The sequence below is a fragment of the Ornithodoros turicata genome, chromosome 7, assembly GCF_037126465.1.
Source record: "Ornithodoros turicata isolate Travis chromosome 7, ASM3712646v1, whole genome shotgun sequence".
NCBI classification, from domain to species: Eukaryota; Metazoa; Arthropoda; class Arachnida; order Ixodida; family Argasidae; genus Ornithodoros; species Ornithodoros turicata.
Genome location: NC_088207.1, coordinates 43,134,295 through 43,152,272, shown reverse-complemented (window position 1 = coordinate 43,152,272; position 17,978 = coordinate 43,134,295). Strand labels below are relative to the sequence as shown.

At 44.9% G+C, this 17,978-nt stretch overlaps 2 protein-coding genes across 5 annotated transcripts in view; one reads left to right on the top strand and one right to left on the bottom strand.

Moving 5' to 3' along the window:
* Positions 1-17,978, top strand: part of LOC135401165 (uncharacterized) — a 110,360-nt gene that overhangs the window by 41,136 nt on the left and 51,246 nt on the right. The window lies entirely within an intron of this gene.
* Positions 1-17,978, bottom strand: part of LOC135401158 (prestin-like) — a 75,018-nt gene that overhangs the window by 39,774 nt on the left and 17,266 nt on the right. The window contains exon 1 of one of the 4 annotated variants that reach the window (XM_064633384.1): positions 4,325-4,514. The exons of 2 other annotated variants lie outside the window; for them this stretch is intronic. In XM_064633384.1, coding sequence (XP_064489454.1) covers positions 4,325-4,499 — 175 coding nt within the window. In that variant the 5' untranslated portion in view covers positions 4,500-4,514. Of the gene's footprint in view, positions 1-627; positions 697-4,324; positions 4,515-17,978 lie in introns of those variants that run through there. One more of the 4 variants, XM_064633386.1, reaches the window with a different exon arrangement.

The following is a 17,978-nucleotide window of genomic DNA, read 5'->3' as shown; positions in this document are numbered from 1 at the left end:
TCCATCAGCTGAGATACCTCGGATGTTCCATCGCGAAAGGTCGCAGAACAGAGTTTCGACTTTGTCCACTGATAAACACTTTCTCGCAGCCTTGGAGGAGGCTTCAGGCGAAGGTAATTTGTTATCGAGGACAACGGACACCTTTCGGAAACATCCCTTTGATTCGGACTCTTAAAAGTCTGACTTCACAGCCAAGACCAAAATTTCTGGTGTTACATCCGTGACCCATAGAAACTTGGGTCAGCAAGTACTACCACATTGGTGTTGACGCAAACAGCCCAAAGTTGCGCCGGCGGCATCCCAAGCAGCCCAACATCTTGGCCCAATATTGGACCAATATTGGCAACACTGGCCCAAGATTGGTCCAATCTTGGTGCAATATTGGGCCTACATTGCCAATATTGGTCCAATCTTGGTGCAATATTGGGCCTACATTGCAAATATTGGACCTACATTGCCAATAATTGGCCCAATCTCGGTGCAATATCGGGCCTACATTGCCAACATTGGTCCAATCTCGGTACAATATTGGGCCTACATTGCCAATATAGGTCCAGTATTGAGCCAAGATGCTGTGCTGCTTAGGATCAGCACATACGACAAACACGCGATATTTTCGCTGCTTACCAGTCTTTGCGTTGATAAGCCGTCCTCGTGAATATTTGAAAGAATCCTTCATGGCCGTGTGATGCGCCTACACTCACACATGTAATGGGTCTTATGAGTTAAACAAGTTTACGGAACGCTAGTCTCCTGTGCGTCGCGGAAGTGAGAAGAGGAAGTTAGCACAGAGCGGATGGGAAACACGTCCGCTGTAGCTACGGAACTCAACAAGATGAGCGCTAAAATTATCTGTTGCGGGTGAACGTGCAGGCATGAATTGAATACCTGAACCGAACGATGAAGTGTTACAAATATCTAAGAAGTGTGCAAGTATGAAAACAAGTGTACATGTACGGTGTGACTTGGGACGACGTTGGAACGTGTGGGCCATTGTGAGCTGGTGTTGTAAGTCCGTGCAGGACGACCTTCGTGAATTGGAAAGCGTTCTGAGTAGAAGCTGGAGGCCGACGTCCGATTCTGCACTTTCTACGCACAAAATAAATCATGTGGATGCTACATAAGGTCGCATAACAGATCAAGGCTACCAAATACACAAGACGCAACGTCATTATCAGCGCATAAAATTTTGTCACCAAAATGGGGTGTGAAATTTTTGTAATAGGGATTGAGTGGAATAAAATGTCTCGGTTGACATATTCCCGTGACTTTCACACTGGGCACTCTAGCCGTTATATAAAGCGGAGTGACGTTTCCCAATAACTGGATCTGCCAATAACGATGTCGCAGCCAAGTATGGTAGAAGCCGGAGCAATTTCCAACCAATGTATCAAGCTTCATGCATGGGAATACGTCAATCATCAGAACAGAAACAACAGGGGGATAATGGTAGAAAAATGGTTGCACACAAAGCACCGCCTTGAGGCCCGGGCATGAGTTCTTCATTTATCCACCAGAGGTCACTAATGTAATAATAGAGGCCACAATCCACCAGAGGCCACTAATATAATAATAGAGAGACCGCTAATATACACGTGTACACGTATATCTTTGCTATGAAGCAGATACCCCACAATAGAAGACAGATAATGCACCATGTCGTTGAGATATCGCAATCGGATCTCTAAGGTCGCACGCGGAACATTTGGCACGTGGAACCATATGAATAATTTTCTGCCCTCGTTTTTGTGGCACGAGGCAAGGAGGTTCGTTGCACCTCCCTCTGTGCACGGAAAAATTCCGCGTCAGAACGCGGAGTCATGACTCCATACACTAAACGGTCAAGCGCACTTCCGGTGCGCGCGACTCCAGTCAATCTCCGTGACTCCATCTCAGTGACAAGCACTGCGACGGAAGTGTAGTGACGTAGTTCCGCCATTCCGCCAGCTCAGAGCCGTGTTTTGGCGGATGTTATGGTGTTCTGGCGTGATAAAGGACCGCGCGTTCGGGAGTGATAAAGGTATCATTCTGTGCAATTGTTGGCCTTCACCGTGCTATGTGGTGAAGTTCTGTTTTTAGAGTGTGGTTAGCGTGCTGGCCATTCCCAAGCAGTACAATGTACTGAAAGTCGAGTGCAATAGGGGTGGACGGTATGTGCCTTATCAATGTTCTGTAGTTTCGTGAATCTGTTCAAGGCCTTTCACCTACCCGTCCACCCCTATTGCACTCGACTTTCAGTGCATTTTGCTGCTTGGGTTGTCACGTGGAGACTGGGAGGTACCCGGGTTGGAATCTCGGTGCAAACTGTGCTGTCTGGGGTGTGTGCTGGGTTTTCCTCAGACATATAACGTCTGGCTAAGCAGCAGAGGAAACACGGACAAGGGTGAGTAAAAAAAAAAAAAAAAGAAAAACAAGAAAAAAAAACACACGCACAGAGGACGGGATGGCTGCTGACTTTCAACTACACTCTAAATAGAGAGCTTCACCGCATAGCACGTTCCTAGCCAACCATCATCCCGAATGACAACGTTATCTCCCCTGATTTGAGGAATACAGGGGCCGTACGCAATTTCTGTGGCAATTATGAACTGCCTAATGCCACAAAAATGGCGCACGCCCCCCCCCCCTTTTCAGCAAATCAGGGAAAATATCGATGTCACTGGGGATGATGGTTGGCTGGGAGCGTGCTATGTGGTGAAGTTAATTTTTGAAGAGTGTAGGTTTATAGTTTATTGCTTCACACGAAAGTCCTTTTATGTCAAAGGAATCATAACCCACACATCGAAGGCATCACAGGTGCCTTACCTTATTCAAATCTAGCAGGCAGTCTGATTACAAAAGAAAAAAAGAAAAAAAAGGAAAGAAAAAAAGACAGTGATGAGGTGCTTCAATAACGAGTGGATAGAGAGGTAGCAAGCGAGCTGGTTGTATAGATCCATAACTTAAAAACCCGAGACTAGGGGACAAAAAACGACAAGACAGGCAAGGTCTCAACACTGAAGGTCTCTGAGACCTTGTCTGTGTTGTCGTTTTTTGTCCCCTAGTCTCGGGTTTTTAAGTTATGAAAGTGCTTGAAGTCATGAGCCATATCCTAGGACGCTGTCATACATATGTCGGCACAGTTCCCTTAGAAGTCGGCCCAGGACGCACATTCCCCCATAGCGTTAGTCGTGACGTTGCTCACCTCCGTGAGGTCGACAACGGCGGGCTTTTTCATTAGCACCACCACCACCACCAATCTGTTTAGGGGGCAGGTTGGCAGTCGTCTTGATACCGCTTCCTGTAAGCCCAAGCACGCATTTTACGTCAAGAAACGCTCTGCCTATATGATACTTCCTTCTTGCTTTCGAAAGAGAGAGAGAGAGAAAAGAAGAATGGTTTCTCTTGCTTGGTATTGACATGGTGAACCATAGTATTGCCAACGCCATCGCTGTTGTTTGTGGGCGTGCGGAAAGTTACCAGAAAGTGACGGTACGAATTCCTATGTGCCATGAAGCAAGTCACGTCTGACACACTCTACAAAGAGAGCTTCACCACATAGCACGGTGAGGGCCAACTATTGCACAGAACGATACCTTTATCACTCCCGATTTGTGGAAAACGCGGGGCGTACGCCTTTTTTTGAACTGCGTAAGTGTTCCAAAAAAGGCGTACGCCTCCAGTTTCTAGCCAATCAGAGGGCAGAACGATGTCATTCGGGATGGCGATGGGCTACGAGCGTGCTATGTGGTGAAGTTATGTTTTTAGAGTGCAGGCAAAAAATTCGTTGCCAAGTGAAGTATACTCTAAAAACAGAACTTCACCGCATAGCACCCTGTGCGCCAACCATTGCCACGAATGATTGGGTTATCGCTTCTGATTCGAAAACAGAGAGGGAGGCGTACGCCTTTTTGTGGCAATTTGGATATCAAAATTGCATCAAAAAGGCGTACGCCCCCTCTGTCTTCCCGTCACCAGTGATAACACTATCATTTGTGGCAATGGTTGGCGCGCATCGTGCTACGCGGTGAAGCTCTGTGTTTAGAGTGTGAAGTATTAGTCATTGAATTAAACTGAACCCTCATTTAAGGGCAACACCCGTGGGCAACGCCGATTTTTTTCTGTGTTTTGTACACGCAGTAGCTTTGAATACGCCCTTTAACAAAAAGGTAATTAAACACGCTGTGCCGTGTGCAATTCATGCACGATGCCATGATCCTTCATATACACAATCCCCGTTAAAGAACCCTGAGGCCTGCAAAATTTATCAAATTTAGCCTGGGGCCGATCACTGTATCGCTGCTCACGGTGTAAAGTCAGGAAGTGTCGAAAGCATTTAACTCACAGTGTGCCTGAGAGTCCGGTTGTAGCGCAAAACATTCACAAAGCGGTTGCCGGTCTCCATAAGGCTCTTCCGGAGCACACGCAGAAACCATCTCGTCGGCGGCATTCTTCGAACACACTATTGCTTGCTTCAAACCGCTGCGTTGCGCTTTTTGAGCACATGTTGCCGAGTTCATGTTCGCCACGCCGAACACACACACGTAGCTGTTTCGGAAACGCGAGCACAAAGGTGATGTTCAACCTGCCACCTGCTCCCCACTGTGCGAGACGCGCGCTATAAAGCTGTCCGTCGTTATGATATGGCAAGTGCTGGATTATTTACTCAACTAGCTTGCAACGCAAATGAATCCTTTTTCATTTGTCGGGGCTACACATAATGGGTGATACAGGAAGATGTCGTGCCCGAGTACATGGTTTGTCCAGAATCGCAATTCCCGTTCGTTGTTGCAAAAAACTTTGGGTGAGATGGGGGCCATCATTACACACTCGAAACACACGGGGGAGGGGGGCAGTGTCGAAACTAGCTGCCCGTTGTTGGCCACACGCGAGCGGGCATCGTTCTACGGTGGTGGGAATGTGCGTCCTGGGCCGACTTCCAAGAGAACCGTGCCGACATATGTCTGAAAGCGTCTGAGGAAAACCCAGGAAAAACCCCAGACAGCACAGCCGGCACCTGGATGGCGATGTGGTAGTGTCGTGGTGTGTTTAGAACGATGCCCTTCACCACCACCACCACTCTCTTAGAAATGAGCTTCACCACATAGCACGCTCCTAGCCAGCCGTCATCTCGAATGATATCGTTATCTGCTCTGACTTGTTGAGAACGGGTGGTGTACGCCTTTATGTGACACTTATGCGGTTATGTTAATTGCCACAAAAAAAAAGAAAAGAAAAAGTAGCGTAGCATGCTGAAGGCCAACCATGCGGTGTGTAGGGTGGCGCGGGTGAATAACAGTCATCTGTCCTCCTTCACAACCTTAGAATGAAAGTGAGGAAGAAGATACCCCGTCAGCATAATAACCCCCCCCCCCCCCCAGTCATTGTTATCAGATACTTCATTTTCTGAGCCCGTGCCAACCAACTTAGGGTCCGGGTCACATCGTTAAACGTTCCGCCCTGATTGCCTGTGCCCATCTTAATCCTCACAATATGACCTTTGAGTGACGTCGAGAGAGGGAGCGAGAGAAAGAAAGAAAGAAAAGAGAGACAGAGCAAGTTCATTATAATCGTAACTGACAACTTCATCGCCGTCGATTTTTTGTGGATTCGGAACAAACTAAATTTTTCCTTTAAAAGTCAAATTGGGAGTAGATTTGCACGTAAGGTGAGCGTATTGGCGCCGAGAAGTTTGGGAGTCGCCCCCTGGTGTTCACTGAACGAACCTTGTCGTGGGGATGTCCCCGGGCCAGTATTCTCACATTGCATTGCGTATAAAGGCATTGCACGTGTTAGGGGCTGTCCAGCATTGATATTTCCTGGTGATTCATGAAGAAAACGACATATGTGTTCCAAGTAAATCGCATTTTTATTCCAATATGACAGTTTTTACTGTAAGTAACAGAAACGAAACCGAAACGGGGATCCCCACCAAGAGACGGCGCAGTGGCGCCCCTAGTGAGGGTCTCGCCGCCAATGGCGACATGCCAGCACGTGCCGCAGGGTCGGACTGCGGATAATTCCATCACCTGGGGTTCTTTTGATGTACGCTGGAAATCTCCGACACACGGTGCTGGAAAGTATGTGTATCTCCCCAAAATTAAAAAAAAAAAAACCCAAAATGTTCCTGTATATTACCCAATCGTCTACAGAGTCAGTGAAGAAAGTATGTGCCTCCGGGACCAACTGAATTTTCCTATATGCTACCCGATCGCCTAGTAAGAGTCAATAAAGAATGTAACGTGGTTCACGAAAACATGGAGCAAGACATTTAATTGTCGCGTTTCACATCTTGATATTTTCTATTTCTCAATCAATCAATCAATCAATCAAACGAAGGAAGACAGACTCTAAAATTGGTCCCTCTGGAGACTTGAGCATATGTTACTCGACATTTTTGCATCAATGAGTTGGTACACGCAGAACGTAATCACTCAAGTAATCGGCTTCCCACCGTAATTCATCATTGTCGATACTGAGAAATGAAGATTTATGCAAAATGTTGGTATGGGGAGCTCGTATCAACTGCTGCACTAAGGAAAGAACTTGCAATCTTTTATCAGAAGACGAGGGTGCATAATTATGGGACTGGGAGGTAGTATGTAGTATAAGGTAGCATGGAAGGTAGTACGTATACTCGAAAAACAATGGCTTCCCTCACTGAGCTACGCTACTGTATATAGCTAGCCCTTCTGCATTAACTCTACCCCTCGCCCTTCCCAAGCAAGCACAACTGAAACGTTCTCACGCATCTTTCTGGAGCCCAAATTTGGTTTAGAACAAGACGGTTCGAGCAAAGCGAACTGCGCTTAGCATAATTAACGGATACGTAATTAGAAGGGTCACGTGTAGTTAGTCTTTGAAGATTCACTAAAATGGCAAACTGAGAGCAACTCTTCAATTATCTTGTATTGTTGACTCTATGAGATGAGCCATTACGTATTCATTATGCTCATTAGGCATTCAGGCACATCCGCCTCGCGAACCGTAACTTGACACGCAAGGACTCTTGGGAACTTCGAGCACCTGGAAGCATTACGAAACGACCAGAGGCGGAGGTAGAAGAAGAACAAAAACATTCCCGGTGTTCGCAGCAGCACCGTCAGCCGGGGTAAGCCATAAACGAAGCAGACGACGGAGCAGTGTCCCTCAAGGTTCCCAAGGTGCTTTGCGCCACGCGCTTGTTTGGCGCGCGCATTTTTTAAAAATCGTCTGTTGCGGTTCACACGTGCTCTATAGTCGCCATTGGTAAGCAGAAAATAGTGTTTAATTCAGTGGCTTCAATTCATCCACCTATCTTTTTCTTCATAATTTTTTTCCCTTTAAATTGGAACAAAATTGTAAAAATGTCTTGTCGCCGAACGAAAGACGACATTACTTTGACACCAACACAAAAGGAACTGGCGATTCATCCGTTGAAACCGCAGCTTACACTCTCCGCCTCTCTCTCTTTCTCAAGAAGGCCGACAATGCGGGGAGGGCTCTCATTGGTCCACTCAAACGATTTGTCGATTCAAACATTGCAGGTGATCAGTCGTGGATACCAATCCGAGGCCTCTCGCTGTTTGAATTTCTCTTCACGTCATTTCGTAGCGCTCACGAATAATCATCGTGAACCTTCGTTATACCTTGCATGCATATATACTCTTAAAAATGAACTTCACCGCATAGCACGCTCCTAGCCAACCATTATCTCGAATGATATCGTTATCTGCCCTGATTTGTTGAAAACAGGGGGCGTACGCCTTTTCTGTGACAATTATGAACAGCATAAGTGTCACAGAAATGGCGTACGCCCCCCGTTTTCAACAAATCAGGGCAGATAACGATATCATTCGAGATAGGAGCGTGCTATGCGGTGAAGTTCATTTTTAAGAGTGTAGATGATGCGAGATATGCAGTACCAACCTGGTTTATTTTTAATGTGGAGGAATTGTTTATAGGAGCATAAGTATAAAGCAAAGTGAAGACATATACACGCACTCTGAGAAAAAAAGGAGTCGAACGAGAGTATTAGGCAATTTTACACCCCTTGATGCAGTTTAACTCTCACCAAACACCATTGCAACTCCCTGTTTCTGCGTTTCTATGTTTTCATGCTCTAATGACTCCATTCAACCAGCGCTTTACTCCGTGGTAAGAGTTGAGCGCGAGGCGTCTTCATATTCTTGGACAGTTTTCGTTCTTTTCATTGCGTAGTCTAGCAACACTGACATCGCGCGGTCGTTTAGCGGTTGGCCGTTGTCATGCGGGAACTTGAAACTGTATCTATTAACGATGTTCTCAAAGATGAATAAGATTATCTTCGAAGAACAACGTCGGCGTGCTGCAAGTGCAATGAATGCCACAACTACAAATCATGTGTCTGAGTGTCGTCCTGTATGTACTTCAGGTAAGTATGCGTCCTGTCTTGCGTACACGAATTATGAAAATGTGGTAGCTGTTCACAGTTATGCTTCTTCAAGAGAGTTTCTTTTCGTAAGTGGACCTTTGTATCCTAAGAAGTCTAACTTCTTTGAAGAACAGGAACTTCAAATTGACGATAAGTGAAATCCTATTTTGGATAGGACGCTTTGTTAATTAATGTTAACAGCATTGCAGAATACTCTTGCTTTGATGGAACGCACTGCAGATGACGAAGGTGGCAAGTTACCTAAAGGCTAGCATCACTCGGCATGGCTCTGGAATGAGAAGTCAACTGTGCAGGTTGTGGTAAGGAGGTATCCTGCACTGGTAAGTTTCAATGGGGTAGGTATTACCGCCGTTCTGTATTATCATTCACGTGTATCCTGCCGACAAGTGGTGTCAGTGCAGGGGCGGATCCAGTCCGTGTCGCTTTTGTTATTGTTGTTTGGGGGGGGGGTTGTTTGTCGAAGCCCCTAAGTGGGGGTGAGTGGGGGACACCGCTGCCAAACCTACTGTTTTGAGCGGGGGGGGGGGGCGATCGCCCAACCGTCCCTCCCCCCGGATCCGCCACTGCATCAGTGTTGAGTTCTAATGCTGTTGTTACTGTTTCAGATTTACGAGTCGTTTGTACGGCACATTGGGCAGACAGAGAAAAGAAAGTGCTGCTCCACCTCCAGAAAGGATGGATGCACATTGCAAGGAAGAGAAAGGGACTAGTTAGAGTAATCATCAGCTCATAAATGAGAATATTATTGATCAACAAGATAGTAAGTAACCGACATAGCACCAATCACTTTTTGCACGCACAGACATGATTCAAACCATTCATTTTCCTAGCATAGTTTGTTTGGCACAAGAAATTGTTAGTTACGAAAGTATTTGACTTATGATAACGTAACATATCGCCATTGCTCGGACTCCATTACCTATATTTATGTTGCAGATTATTACCCAGCCCTTGATTAATGCCCTTAACGATTGCGATGCCCACGATTAATGCCCTTGCTCATCTGCTGAAGGAGGTGCATCTGACCTTTTCACTTGTGTAAGTGCTCATCTTATTACACGTGTTTTACAATAGATATATTGGGAAGTGTATACACACATCTATTTTAGGCAAGGTATTCTTGTAGGCTCCAAATTGTGAATTACATATGACAGCAGTTTCTCATATAAGGCAACTACCCTTCTGCCAAGAAAAAAGAAAAATCTAAAGGACATGTACTGCACTTTACGCCCCAGCCAGATGCACTTCAAAAGGCGCGTCTCCCCCTGCTTTCTCATGAAAAAGCAGAAAAGTGGGTGCCGATATGCCAAATTCCTATGCACTGATATGTTAATGTATAGCGACAGATGAACTTCGAATAACTGTTTTGTTTCCTGTTTGTAGGAGTTGGAAGTATATGCCAGGTGATAGTTGCATTGGGTGTGTGGCAACCTTATAATGCAAGAATGTACTTGTACCTGTGGCATCTTACAAGTTGTTTTCATAGGATCATATTAAGCACTGAAAGCTTCCTTTTTCTGTTCTTACCAATTTGTATCAGAGACACAATAAATGTTTCTTATTTAGGTATACTGTTTTGCAACACTTATTTGCATGATCTTCAAGGTGAGGAGACGACTGGAGTAATGTGCACTCCAGGTGAAGGGCATAACTTTTATGCCTTATGTAGCATAACAAGAACTCCCCAGTGGAGTTACGCTAGCCTCATGAATGGAGTTACTTTTACACCCAATATGCTGGAGTAAATAGGGAGCTGTATGGGAGTAACTTTCACTCTGTACCATAGGAGTAAACTTTACTCCGTAGTTCCCGGGGTTGCAGATACTCTTCAAAAGGGGTGTTATTTTGCACCCCGGAGTTAGGACGTTTTACCCCCGTAAAGGAGTCGGTACGACTCCTTTTTTTTTCAGAGTGTACAGACTTGGGACGTGAGGCGTTACGACTGTACAGCGTATCTTGAAGGACGTGCATGATCGTTGGCGCCATTGTTCATGACGGAGAAACCGTCCCTGCCCCTGGCGGCGCAGGAGGCGCACTGACTCAACGCGGGGTGATGAACGCGCGCAGAAATTGTCCTCTCACGTGATTATCTGACGGGTTACGAGGGGAGCGAGCACGACTGTAAGCAGATATAAGATTAAAGGTACACTCTTAGAAATGAACTTCACCACATAGCACGCTCCTAGCCAACCATCGTCCCGAATGACAACGTTCTCGCCCCTGATTTGTTGAAAACGGGAGGAGGAGCCTATTTTGTGTCCATTATGCACGGCACAAAATAGGCTGAGAATAGGCATGAAGGATGAGATAGATTAACTATAGATTTTGCTTGGTACAAAAGATCAAGCAACACATATGAACGATTTTGAGTCTATAAGAAAGTCACCCATTGCACATAATGACGTCGTTATCTTCCCTGATTTGTGCACAGCGCTTGGCGTACGCCCTTTTGTGACAATGAATATAACCTAATGAGCGTCACGAAAAGGCGTACGTCTCTCGTTTTCGACAAGTCAGAGGAGAAAACTGTGTTTTAGGATGGTGGTTGGCGAGCGTATGATACGGTAGAAGTTCTGTTTTAAAAGAGGCAATAATAATGACAAACAGAAAGCTACGGAATAAGCGCTGAATAAACAAAAAGTTGCCCCGGAGGCAACAAGAGTAGTAGCATATGCCTGGACCAGCTAACGCCATACCTAACGCCTGCGGACTAGGGTTCGGAATCTCGAGCCGTTTTTACAATCCTGGGATTTCGAAATGTGGATCCCGAGATCCCGGGCCGGGATCGGGATTTTTTCGCAACTATACCCAGGATGTCGTATAGGGCTGTATCCACTTGCACAACCATGCTATCACAAATTGCGATATAGTTCGCGTCTTCTGTCATCCCTACGAAACATTCTAGCAAAAAAGAAAAAAGAAAAGAAGAAGAAAAAGAAAAAAACTGCTCACGGGGCAAAACCTGCGTATTACATTGAGCATTCGCACGGTGCCAGAATGTCAACTGAAATGCCGCAATGAAATGCGTCTCTCCTTGTCATCTGCTACGGAATATCTTCTGGCTGCGCCCCAGGATATTCCCCGCAGTTAGTAGTGTACGAGACGGTACATACTAAAATGAATAACGTATTTCGCATCATCCGCTGGAGTATTCTGGGGAACGTCACTTGTGTGAATACATAGAATAATGCGGTTTGCTCGTTTTGCCTTTTATTGATCCACAGTGACTGCTGTGTTCTAGTCTGCAGCAGCCGAGTGTACAATTTTCTGAAAAAGCTTTCTCCGTTTTCTCTTTTTACTTTCAAATGTATATATATACGTGCAGTCATAGAAGCCATCATAATCTGTAAGTTTGAATTTCAAACACGTCTAGCGTCATTTACTTATTTCTTTAATGGCTTTCCCCCCCTTTGTATATATATATATATAGACGTTTCAAATATACGTATACGTGAAAAAAAAAAGAAAAAAAAAGAGAGATTCTGCAGAGAGAGGGAGAGAGAGATTCTGAAATATTTCTTGTTGTATAGGATTGGAAGACTCCTTCTGATTTCATGGGAGTTGTATGTTACTTGAGGGCTGTTCTCCGCTATGGCTTGCGTAGTCCACATGAGTCAGCAGCTAACGTCGTTGTAATGTGTCGTGGACAACAAGGTTGGTTCGGTTTCGGATTGCAAATCATACTTTTCGGGGAAGGAACGCTTGAAACAAAAAGTCGATTGGACACCGTTCCCTTTCACTCGTACCACGACCGAATATTTGTTGTCAAAAAAGCCGAAATTTATAATCTCGAAATCCCGGGATTTGGCCTTGAGAAATCCTGGGATTTCGGGACATGAAATTAAGCTGAAATCCCGGGATTTCGGGATCCCGGGCTCCGCACCCTACTGCGGACCAGCCAGTTTTGCGTATTCGAACACTTGATAGTAAGAACTAACCTTTCATTTCATTTTATTAACTTGCCTATAAACGGCATAAGAGCCTAAACAATGGTGCGAGGACAATCAATAAAACAGACATACACAACAGCAGACTAAGCCAGCAGGTACTGGTTAAGTGATCTTTGATTTTTTTAAGGTTTGCAATAAACAGGTCAATATCACAAACATTATTTACCCTATGAAATAAACACTGCAACCATATTATTGGGTTTAGTAAATTCCCTTGAGTCCCTTCGAACATCTGACGGTGTCTGAGCATTGAAACAAATTGCTCGGGTCAAACATTCAGAGTGAAAAATGCCATGCACACACTTGTAAACGAAGACCAAAACACAGTCTAACGACTCCATATATCAGAGCGATTTAAAATCCTCAAGTATTCATAATGGAAACGCCGTCCTAAATATCTGTCATATAATAGATTCGGATAGATCTACGTTGTACATCCTCGATCTTAGATAACTAAACCAGTACTATTCCGCACTATACCTAACAATTTTCAAACCTCGCGATAATAAGAACACGGAACAATCTTATACGGCAATGGAGATAACTGAGACCACGAGTGATTCCTGTGATTAGGCCCAAAACAGAGAAAGAAGAACTCACAACAACAACTTCTTCTTTTAAGATGATGAATGGGGAGTTCCATCGCCAGGGGTGATACTCTACCCCATTGCTGGCGGAAGAAATCCCAATATAGTTAACATGTTCTGCAAACTTTAGCTTGCATTCCATATAAACATCGAGGTCACGAGCTACGTCGTGTTCCTTCAGGGAGTAGGCAAAGTCAATACGTAGCGACTCGCTTTCTAGTGAAAGGCATATCCCCTTGGACTTCCATATTAATTTAAGACGTGCGCAGAAAGACGTCAATATAAATGATGCTTGTGATAGATTACGTCAGGCATAAACTATGCAGTGATCGTGAATTTGAGTAATTGACTGCGGGAGCATGATAAGTGACTCACTCAAGTTAACCCGTCTTGCGAAGTGAGCGTACTTCGAGGCCGTTGAATAAGTGAGGATGCATCCTTAAGGACGGACCCTACAAGAACGATTGGCCTTCTAGACGGAACCAAATCAATATTTCGCGTGATACTGCATAGTTACTAGTAAACGTTGCTTACTTCTGTGAAATGAAGGAATGAAATATATATACAAAATAAAAAATAAATAAATTGGAATACGACGAAATCGAAATACAAGCAGGCCCTGGCTTGAGGATCTTCTGCCTTCTATTATGGTAGCATAAAATGCTTGCGTAATAGTCTAAATGCTCGATATGTCACTTTTTCACGACTAAAAGCTAAAAGGGCACTCTGTTCGCAGTTACCAACTAGGTTATTCTCCTATTCAATCGAATATCGACAAGTACATAAGCTTGCGCTTATAGTCAGTGACAACTTATGTCCTACAACTGGGACCGCCCACTCATCCATGGAAGGCTCCTGCGATTGGCTACCAGTCTTTGCACGACGCACCCGCTTCGCGATGTAGTGCCGGCTCTCTCTCTCCCCCCAGTCCCCACTTGGCTGCGCCGCACTACATTCGTGCGCGTGGAGCGATCCTTGTGTGCGGGCGGGGTCAAGTGTATGACTTATGTTGGCGCTGACTATAAGTTCTAACCTTCGCTCGAATACAATAGATAAGGTCACTTAGGGACAATTGCTACCGCGTGGAGGATCGCGTCGTTCGTGGGGAGCAGAGCTCTGATGAGGAGACACCCTCGGTGGAGCATACGACGTTTCCATATTCCATCGTGTTTCCATAGCCCATAGCGCTGCGTGTTTTTAGGGGTGATTTGATAAGCTACATTTTAGAGTTCATTTCGGGTTCAGAGCAGAAATAATTAATTCCCGAATAGGTTCATGAGTTGAGTCGGCACATTTCAGTTCAGTGAACGGAAATTTGCAGATTTTTCGCGTATAGATTGCAACTTTCGTTGTTGTCTTTTTCTGACACGGAAAATTTTGATTTTGCTCTCACTCATATCTCTCGACGAAGCTTTAGAAACATATTAATTCATTTTGTTACAGAATCACACAAACTAGTGATGCGCTATAAAGTAATGACGCTTTCCGTTATTATTGCGTGAGGGCGGAACTTTCCAAGTGCGTGATTTTGTTGTTTTCCTCGTAGCGTGCCTTTTGTTGCAATCTGAGGAGAGGTAAAATTACGAGGTGATTCTATTTCAGAGCGGATAGATAAGACTTCCGAGGAAGTACTTATTGAAATCCTGCATTGTAATGATCTGAAAGTCGTCTCCGGCGGTATGAGAGACCTGCTATTCATCTGCTATATAAATTGCGTGACTCGAGTCACGCGACTCGATTTTCTTCGATATTTCTATAAATAAACTTATGTTGTTTTTCAATGTGGCGCCGTGCTCCACACAAGGTTGACAATAACTGATCTATATTATACTATTAACGTATTGTAGATAGCCATCTTTACACACTTTGGGAAGAGAGCAATGGCTCTAGCGCGTTGCCTTTAAAGATAACGCACATGATCATCCCATGATAATCTTTCTGAAGAACACTTCCATGCTATTCCTACTACTTTTGCAGCTTGGATAGACTGACAGCCTGTTGTAATGAGGAATGAGATTCCAACATGATTCAAGCCGGGTTACTAAATTAACAGGATAGAATTTCCGCTTACTGAAGTGTGGCCCTAAAGTGTGGCTTTCCAACTGTAGAAATTGGCTGACGAGGTTCAGGTGTCAAGTTTATCGCGTTAGAGATAGCCTCGGCGTATCAGTCAGAGCAGTTCCAGGACGTTCCAATGAACAAACTATTTAAAATGATGAAATTGTAGCGGCGTGTTGCTACAGGCTGAACTTTTATTTGGGAGCGGCCACTGTTCTCATAGCTCGGAAGGAAATTTTAGGATTGGCCAAAGACTACATTTACGAGAACAACGTTGCGGTATCTGGTGACAAAATAAATACAAGAACTGGAAAGAGATAGTAAAGGGAAATGCAGAAAATTTCTTGAGTCAGCCTTTCGCTTGAAAGTAACGATGAAGACAAGGAAACGATATTTTTCAGCACTATATACGGCCATGAATGAGCTCTATAGAGTCTGTTGTCTATGGGCCGCAAAAACTTTTCACGAATTACAGATCACAGAGGAAAAAGAAAACATATCCCTTCCCTCTTCCCGCTTCCGATTCAGCAAAAACGAGTATGTAAACGGCTATGTAAATGGGTATGCAAACGTGTAAACGGGCATTAGGTAACCTCGGTTACCAAGCCGGCTTGGCATTGCATCTGTCCCTGCAAATTGTACCCTAAGAAATGTTATTGTACTGACATCATGCTGAAAGATCTATCAGTTGAAAATTTCACGGTTTATAGTGTTTGATGCTCCACAAATCACTCCTCAGTGGAGAGTATTTCTCCAATAAGGGTGTTAGCGATTGTTTTCTGTTTATTCCCGTATACCAAGTCATCACTGTTTTATAGACAAACAAAAAATTCTTTCATTCACTTTTCGTCAAGTTAAAGCTTCCCTTCCCTGAAGAATATAGTCATCACGAAATGCTGCGTGATCGTATCAGTCTTCGTGATCTGTGTAGATCATTCTTACACACGAACAGAGTGCAAAGATTGCAGTAAACTTCAACGATATTTAGAAAAAAGAACCTGTGTTTACGCACGCCAAACGCAGGCACCAAAAAAGAAAAAAACTGCGCACTCCCAAACACCCGCAGAAGCACTATGCAAGCCGACGCGCAGGTACCGGCGGACACGAAAGCCTCCCCAAGGTATATTTAAACAGGTAGCGTAACTCCCATAGGCCCCTGTGTCTTCAGAATGACGCCATGATAGAGACGGTCAGCGCCATCCATCCGTTGCGCGGACTACTACGATTGTAAATAAATGACGTCAGAGACGACGTCACTAGTATGAATAATAAGTAGTGCATACTTATTCACGTTTACATTGGCCCGGCCCACTTCGCTTGCCTTGTATTCCCTTTTCCGCGCCCAGTCAATAATACCAGACGAGAACACAGAAAAATAAAGCGTATCAGATTTAATGAATCGTATCAATTCCAAATACATACAGTTATCACAGATTTTGACAACTCCAAACTGAAACGCATCGTGATGAAGATAGAGAAATTAGGAAGGCTCACATAAGGCCCATTTCTCACCTAGAGCTATACGTACACCTAGTGATTAGACGTTTGCATTTATTAAATAAGTGGACGTTGTAGGTCCATTGCAACAAAACACGACATCGTTGGTACACAGTTGGTTCCTGCTAACACTCACACCATCATGGCCGCTCGTCCCATGACGAAATCTTTTTTTCGTGGGCCCAGCAACATGGGATCATTGTATTCATCTGTTCACTCGTGTTAATCTTGGTTTACAGCACGGAGATGTGAACGTCGCTTCCTGTTTAACCCAAAGAGTGTACGAACTCCGTATTACAATGCACGGACACACGGTACGGATACAGAGACGTACGGATAAACAGACCGAACTGTGACACATGCGCAAAGGAGCAGGATACGGAAATGTACTGGAGTGGTAGATGACCTCGTATATGTGCACAAGCGGTGCAACAGAAAGCCTTTACTACATTGAAATTATGAATAACCTATTAGTACACACACAAGCCACGCCCATGTTGTAAAGTTTTTCTATTTACAACCGTACCTCTACTGTCAACACCCAGGATCGCTCGCGCCTCTTGCTGGTGGCCTTGCCGATGGGTCTGATTTGGTATTTTCGCTTGTTTTCGCTACCAGTTTAGATAAGTATACCTTGGCCTCCCCCCGAACGACCGATGCGCCGCCACGTGTCGTCGGTGCGCCCTAAGCGAACTTTTCGCGGGAGTTTTCTGACCGCGCTATCTCTCGGATGCCTTTACAGAAACATAAAACTTACTCCACTTTTCATTAAACATCCAGTATACATTACCCTAATACGACCAAGGTTAGAAATTGCCGTTTCTGTCTGAGACCCCCATATTCGAGCGGTGTACGTTTGATACCCAAGTTACTCAAAGTTCATTTTAGAAGCCTCGGCGCCTTTTTCAGTGCTATACAGCAACGGTTTGATACTCTACGAATATTCTTGGCATGATGCGTCTTCAAACGGTGTCGGTTTCTGTAATAAAATCAAAAGATTGCGATATTTTCTACTTGAATTGAACCTCTCCGTGCCTCACACGCGCAGTATGCACGGGCCATTTCACAAATATCCGGTCTGTGCTGTGTCAACACCACCTATGCTAGACGAGGCCTGACGTAGTCATAAGCGGAGTTCCGCCAACCATATAGCCACTCTTTTCAGAGCCAGTAATCACGGAGACGAGTCACCGTCACCCACTTGCACCCACTTGCAGTGTTGTACGTAGCGCCGTTACTAGTAGCGGCGCTACCGTATTCGTTACTTTTTTCGGTAGCGGAGTAGAGATCGCGCTACTGTTTTAAATAGGGAGCGTAAGAAGTATCTCCGTTACAAATTTGCGGTAGCGCAATCTTTGAGCGCTTCCCTACCGCAACTTCCCGATCGCAGGTTCGCGACAGCTCGACTTCGATCTATCATGAAGCCTCCACTCTGCCTGCCTTCGAACAAGCCGCAAATATCACGGCCTATTCTGCGAAGACCTGGAAGGCTGG